General features: G+C 37.4%; 1 protein-coding gene across 2 annotated transcripts in view; it reads right to left on the minus strand.

The window, feature by feature from the left end:
- Positions 1–499: 499 nt before the first annotated feature.
- NAA25 (N-alpha-acetyltransferase 25, NatB auxiliary subunit) overlaps positions 500–7,661 on the minus strand; it is an 80,585-nt gene continuing 73,423 nt past the window's right edge. For both annotated transcript variants that reach the window (XM_045456982.1, XM_045456983.1), the window contains 2 exons: positions 6,685–6,831; positions 500–3,531 (listed from right to left, as the gene is read on the minus strand). In XM_045456982.1, coding sequence (XP_045312938.1) covers positions 3,409–3,531; positions 6,685–6,831 — 270 coding nt within the window. In that variant the 3' untranslated portion in view covers positions 500–3,408. The remainder of the gene's footprint in view (positions 3,532–6,684; positions 6,832–7,661) is intronic.

Here is a 7,661-nt window from a genome sequence, read left to right on the forward strand (position 1 = left end):
GGTTATCACATATCCTGACTTACTTAAAACAGGGCTTACAAACTAAGGTTTGTATTTCTTATCTTCTCCTCCACCTTGGCCACTAACTGGGACATACACTATCATTTACCATTCTATCAACACAGCCTAAAATGGAATCTGGCACATTGTAAAGAAGCATTCAATTCATATATGCTGAATTCATGAATGCTAGCATGAGGTACTATTTTTAAACAAAAAGACTAGTAGCCTTGAAATAAAAATTTTAAATTCACAAATACTACAATTTTGCCGAGGAATGTAACTCTCAGTACAAAACTGAGATGAATTACACCATTTAAAAGGTTGTGGCTTCAGGACACCTGTAAGTCAGTGGAACATATGACTCTTGATTTCAGGGTTGTGAGTTCAAGCCCCACGTTGGGTATAGAGATTACTTAAAATCTTAAAAAAAAAAAAAAAAAAAAAAAGTTGTGGCTTCTAGGAATCTGAACAGAAATGACCCAGGCAGATAGGCAACTTAAGATGGAAGTGTTTATATAAATTAACCCATCTAGTTTAATTTGCTATGTATGCTTCACGTAGTACTGAAGAAGGAAGAATATATACTTCCCATATTAATAAATGACATCAAATAAGTAGGAAGAGTTTCAATAACAAGGCCATAGATACATTGAAACCCCTTTTTATATTAAAAGTTTAAATGAAAGACAAATCCAGGTTGAACATAGTGATTGCAAAATATAATGCAATTTTGAACAATTAAAATTATGAAAATATACAAAATTGATGGGCAACACAGCTAGGCATTTGTACATTTTCCATTATGTGGAGGACACTAAAAATTTCTCTATGTTTTATCCACATCAGATAAATGATTTAAACCAAATGTTTGCTTTGGAGAGTCTTAACTTAGGATCTCAGTAGTATAAAAAGCAGTAATTTTTCAGTCTGTAAACAGTAGTCGTGTTTTTTCTTTTTTTTAAATATCAATTTACCACACAAAAACAAACACAACAACAACAACAACAAAAAAAAAAACCCCCACACAAACCAAAAACAGCAGCAGCAGCAATGGGTTATTTGGGAATTCTCTTCAAATACCAATGACATACAATTGCTGGAGAGGGTGCTTTTTACTCATGTAAGAATATATATATATATATATTTTTTTTTTTTAACTGTACACAATTTATAGTGCATAACAGTTTCCAAAAGAACAGATCAATAAAAGATATTGGCCATTTCTGCATAATTTCATTCTTTTTACAATTATCTCAAAATGTAAGAGGTTGGATCTAATTGAAATGCTACATTTAGTAGGAAAATCAGCAAGTAACAAAAGAAGCATAACCTCGACGTAACATTATTTGTCACTAAAACCAGTAGAGGTCCCAGGTGCCCCTAGGCAAAAGACTAGTTAGGTAGACCACTGGAGTCAAGCACTGTCCCTGAGGACCAAAGCCAGCTCACTGAGCACACATATGCTAGATTGACCATGGTCAGTTAATAGACTTGTTTCATAGAGCATTTCTATTTCTATGTACAGTATTTTTGGATATTCAAAGAAGCATCATTTCAAGAACACGTCATACACACATCCCCCACCCCCATACACACACCAAGTTCCATCTAAATAGGCAATAGTTTTACAAAATTATGATATGTTGTCCTTAAATTAGATTTGGAATCAATTAGAACTTTCAGTTCATCTTGTTCAAGGCAGTTCTTCCTTTTGGGATGGGGTATGACGGCTGTGGATACCAACTTAGATCAAAAAATAACTTCTTGAAACTACTTGATGGACTAGGATTTCCAGCAAGTCTTATTTTGAACAGATAATTTTGTAATTTTCTAAAAAATTTCCTTGGAAGTTTAAACAGTTATTTATCATCCTATCAAATTGTGAATCTAAGAAAGTCAAGATGAGGGGACAAAATACAATTGTTTTGCATACAGAGATTTTCCGAGCTCTCTTTTGTTGCTTTTAAAAGAAAAAAAGTATCACGTTTCACTGGAGAAGCATTGGAAATGATCTGTAAGGTCCTCAAGACCAATCAGTCCTCCATCAGATGCTTGAATTTCCTCATCAAACTCATGTCTTTGCTCTTACAGAATTATTAACTTAATGGTATTTGAGTAACAAAGACCAAAAACAGAAGCACAGATTCAAACACAAAAACTTATCAAAGTAATTGTATAAACTGTATAACATTTTCAAGAGCAATGTTTATCTTTTCTGTCAGACCGACCTCTGAAGCTACAGTCTTGGGGAGCTCCAGGTGTACAATGTAAACACCACCCTGGTGCAATTCTCAAGTTTGAAGAAAGCAGACTGAAAGTCAAACCCAATGGATAACATTTCTTTTGCCAGCCTAAAACTTAAAACCTAGATTAAGTCCATAATATACATTCCTTCCTTCCTTCCTTCCTCCCCAAACTCCCCACTTAAAAAACACTAAAGTATTAAATCTTTATTTTCAAGCATATATATATATGCTTGAAAATATATATGTAAAAGCATATACATATATATATATCTCACAAAACCAATGACACTGGTATTAGACTCGCCTGCAGAAATTATGTACACCTCTCTTCTTTAAAACAGTGATTCCCATCTTTCCCAAAGATGGATGAAAGACAGCAAGCTAGTACTCAGCAGGCCCGTAAGTGGCCTGCACTGCTTTCCCCTCCATACAGCCGTAAGTTAACACAAGCCTATTTGTGATTTAACTCTCACAGGAGCTAGGATGGGGATGTCTTGGCTATTAGACTATTAAGCCAAACACTTGAGTGCCTGTGGTCTTCTGAGGGGCACCCTTCACTGACAGGTGCCTATGCCAAATTTCATCTGAGGCCCTTTGGGTACCTACGGCCCTTTGGGTACCTGCTTTGGATTCTGTGGGAGCAAAGCAGCTGAGGAAACCTCAAAACTAAACTAATGTGGAAAGGAAAGAGGGCCTGCTCCCAGCCATGGTCCCCCTCCACTGCTTTCTGCTTCCTAAGGCTCAAGAACCAGACCAAACACCCACTGCTATAATGGTAGGGCCATTCAGCTGCTCTGAGGTCAATGCTTTATGCTTAATTTCTATTGCTGCTTTTATAGGACACCCCCCCCCCCCACCAGATGTTTCTGGTGATGGAAGGAAAGAAGAAAAGTGGGGTTCTCTTGTGGCTGCCATATGCATATGAACATGTATAAAAAGTGGTCAAACCCAGATAAGGGTCCTGCTTCCGGTTTATATACAATAATTTAATCAGTTGTATACATTTAATACCTAAAAAATTAATTCACAATCAAAGTCCTTCATGCATTTTATGAGGAAGTTCTGGATTAAAATGATGGTCAACCAGATGTCGCTTTTGCCTGGGAAGATGATGTCATTTTCTGCTGCAGAGTCATTGATGCCTGTGGTTCACACTTGCTTAAATTTTTAGTTTCTTTGTGGTCTCCAGTCTTTTCTTCAGCAGCTCACCAATTTCCAGAAGTGAGTGTAGATAACTGCTCTGCACCTTCCCTTGCACAGTCTTTGAAAATTTTCTCTCTTCCTACAAACGAGACAAGAATTAGTGGTCTTGCTCTGAAAGCATTCTCCCAGATTATAGTTCCTCTCACAGATGTTAAAACTACCAATGGCGCTCCTGGCGCTCCTGGATGGCTCTGTTGGTAGAGCATCAGACTTCTGCTCAGGTCATGGTCTTGCAGTTTGTGAGTCTGAGCCCTGCATCGGGCTCACTGCTATCAGCACAGAGCCTACTTCGGATCCTCTGCCCCCTCTGTCTGCCTCTCCGCCACTTATGCACTCTCTCTCAAAAATAAATAAACATTAAAAAAAAAAAATTACCATTACCTTTGGTCTCATGGCAAGCTTCATCAGAATACAGTGGGTCATTTTCAGTTTCAAAAAATGCAAAGAAGGCTAAAGCTCATCAGAGATGTACATTTTTCCATGTGATTTTTCACTAACGCTATTACTTTAGCTTTACTTTTTTTTTTAATTTTTAATGTTTATTTATTTTTGAGGGAGAGAAACAGAGTGTGAGTGAGGGAGGAGCAGAAAGAGAGGGAGACGCAGAATCCGAAGCAGGCTGTAGGATCTGAGGTGTCAGCACAGAGCCTGACATAGGGCTCTAACTCATGAACTGTGAGATCATGACCTAAGCCAAAGTCAGATGCTTAACTGACTGAGCCACCCAGGAGCCTCTAGCATTATTATTCTTTTAATTCTTCCATCAGTATTCTCTGTTTTAATTATACAAAGTGAAAAAACTGAGATTTCTGATTATTATCTTTCATATAGAAAAAAGGTAGAAAATTTACTACTAAGTAGTTTGAACATAAAATCACTAATATTTTGTTATGGGCTATACAAAATGGAAAAATTAATATTTCTGATTATTTCATCAGAAAACAAAAATGGAAATTTATTATTAATTTGGACATTATCATACCCACTTCTTAAAAGCATCAAATTTACCTCTGCCACCTTTTCTAGCGATAATATTGATAGGTCTCCCTCTATATTGACAAAGTCCATTGGTTCCACAGACCAAACAGCTTTAAAAAAAAAAAAAGAAAGAAAAGAACAAAGCTTTCTGAGACCTACTCAAATATGTGAGTTAAATACTTGCTGCACATTTTACAAAAAATAAAGGGATGGAATGTTCAAACAGAGAAAAAAGGAAGCTGGCTAAGAACTAATCAGGCTTACATGAAATTGGCAGTATTGCAAAACCCTGAAGAAATCAAGTAAGCATACCCTATAGCCAAATAATACTACTACTCAAGACCTAATCTATCTTGGAAGTACACATGTGCATAAGAGAAGGTATATAAAATACATTTCATTCAGTACTGTAGTAAAAGTAAATATATATAAACAACCTAAGGGGCACCTGGGTGGTTTAGTCAGTTAAGTGTCTACCTCTTGATCTGGGTTCAGGTCATGATCTCACAGTTGTGAGATCAAGACCCATGCTGGGTGTGGAGATTGCTTGAGATTCTCCCTCTTCCTCTGCCCCTCCCCTACTTGCTCTCATGTGCTCCCTCTCTCTCTCAAAAAAACAAAAAAACTAAAATATCCCATGGCTATGATGCACTCATATTTGAATGTCATACAGTTGTTTAAAAGAACAAAACTGATGTATATGCATTAGCCTTAACAAATCTCTTGAATATAAGGTTAAGTGAAAAAAAAGCCAAGTTTCAGAATAAAACAATGCATCATTTACTTTCAAAAACCTAACAGCTATTAGCGTATATTTTAAGGTTACATTAAAAGGTCTAGGCACAGACCAGTTTCAGTGGATACCCCTACGGAAGAGGAAAAGTGGATAGTTGTTTCAAGTTTAGAAAGAAAAGAAGGAAAGAGGGACGCCTGGGTGGCTCAGTCTGTTAAGTGGCCAACTTTGACTCGGGTCATGATCTTACGGTTCATGAGTTTGAGCCCCACGTGGGCTCTGTGTTGACAGCTCAGAGCCTGCTTCGGATTCTGTGTCTCCCTCTCTCTGGCCCTCCCCTTATCACACTCTATGTCTCTCTCTCTCTCTCTCTCTCTCTCAAAAATAAATACATTAAAAAATAAAGAAAGAATAAAGAAGTAAACCTAGTGGAAACCGAATTAAAAAAAAATTTGTTTCTACCCAAAAGATAAATAGCACTATATGGATCCTATATTTGGTGACTGATGCTGCTCAGTATATGCATCATGACTTCAACAAAAATAGGCAATATAAGGCCATTATTATTTTGCTCACTATAATCCTATAAAATAGGTATTATGATTTTCATTATACAGATAAAGAAACTGAGGCCCAGAGAGGGTAAGCGACTTTCCCAAGGTCAAAAGATGAGGACAGAGTCAAGGCTCGAAAAATCTAAAGTAGCCCAAAGTTAAAGATAACCTTTAGAATACTCAAAATGAGGGGCGCCTGGGTGGCTCAGTTGGTTAAGTGTCCAACTTCAGCTCAGGTCATGATCTCGCGGTCCGTGAGTTCGAGCCCCATGTCGGGCTCTGTGCTGACAGCTCAGAGTCCAGAGCCTGTTTCAAATTCTGTGTCTCCCTCTCTCTCTGACCCTCCCCCATTCATGCTCTTTCTCTGTCTCAAAAATAAATAAACAGTAAAAAAAAAAAAAAAATTAAAAAAAAAATAGAATACTCAAAATGAGCAATCTTATTCCTCATGTCAGAGGGCAGACAGATCCTTTAACAACAACCACACAACCATCAACAGTGGCCTACTGTGCCTGTCATCTTTGTAGTGGACAGTGCTTCCCACATACCACGTGCTCTAGCTCTGCCAACGGACTCATGGTGCCCCACACAATTTACCTTTCTGCCTCTGCTCTGTGCCTTCTGTTTCAGATTCCTTTCATCCATTCCAGTCTGCCTACTGAAAACTTACTAATCCTCAAATGTCCCCTCTCCAGTGAGACTCTTTCTGGCCCGTTCCATTTCTGTGCATATATCATATCTCCAATTTAAAGTAGTTTTTGAATATATCTCTCTAAAGCCAGGTTTTTCGATCACTGTATTTCTATGAGCATTTACCCAACAACAGCGAGCTCAATAAAACTGTATTTATCTACTTATTAACATTCTCAAAGATACCCAGCAAAGCCCAACCACATGAAGCAATGTGACATTCTTTCAAGTTTGTGACCTTTAAGATTATTATTGCTGATCGCCTACAGTCTCTTACCAGCGAGAGAGAAGTGTCTTCTAAAATAAGTTCTTCAAGTTTAAGTGCAATTAGATGTGTTTCAAGCCCTTTAATGTGATCCACAACATTGGAAATTAAAGTCTGAAGCCCAGTAACATAGTCTTGGAAACTGGTAAAGATTGGTGGCTGGAAAAAAGATTTTTTAAAAGATGAAAGATTATCAAAAATATTTCCTTCACTCATATCACATAAGCTATATTAACTTCATGCTATAGTTTTACTTAATGCTATAAATAGTAACAGGGATGGATACAGTTTTGGATATTAAGACAGTCTCTCTAAAGCAAGGTAAATTTAATTGGCACCAAATAATGCTAATTCAGAAACAATGACAAGCATTTTTTTAAATGGGGAACCAGAGATGGAAAAACCAACAGAAAATATCTTAGTTGGTTATTACTCAACTTCAGGCTGGTACTCTTCTGGAACACTAAAGAAGATGAAAGAAACCAAAACTTCATTTCTCTATATGTCACTGAGATTTCCTCTAATGTTAACAACAGAAATATAACAGAAATAAGAGTTTTCTAAGTTCTAATAGAAAACATAATGGGAGATAACAGCCAAGAAAATTCTGAAAAAGAATGGCTATGTAGAATTTGCCCTCATATATATTAGAGTAGATCATAAAGTTACATGAAATCCAGATAGTATGGATATATAAGTAAGGTGATAAAAAAGTGAAAAGAACCAGGTCCTAAGGTAAAACTGAAGAATGTAAGGGAATTTAAATGAATTTAAGGGATGCCTGGGGTGGCTCAGTCAGTTAAGCAGCCAGCTCTTGGTTTTGGCCCAGGTCATTATCCCAGAGTCATGGGTTTGAGCACCACATGAGGGCTCCAAGCTGAGAATGGAGCCTGCTTGGGATTCTCAATCAATCTCTCTCTCTCTCTCTCTCTCTCTCTCTCTCTCTCTCTGCCGCTTCCCTACTTGCACACACACGTGAGCTCTCACTC

Source organism: Leopardus geoffroyi, chromosome D3 (genome assembly GCF_018350155.1).
Source record: "Leopardus geoffroyi isolate Oge1 chromosome D3, O.geoffroyi_Oge1_pat1.0, whole genome shotgun sequence".
In the NCBI taxonomy this organism is placed as follows: Eukaryota; Metazoa; Chordata; class Mammalia; order Carnivora; family Felidae; genus Leopardus; species Leopardus geoffroyi.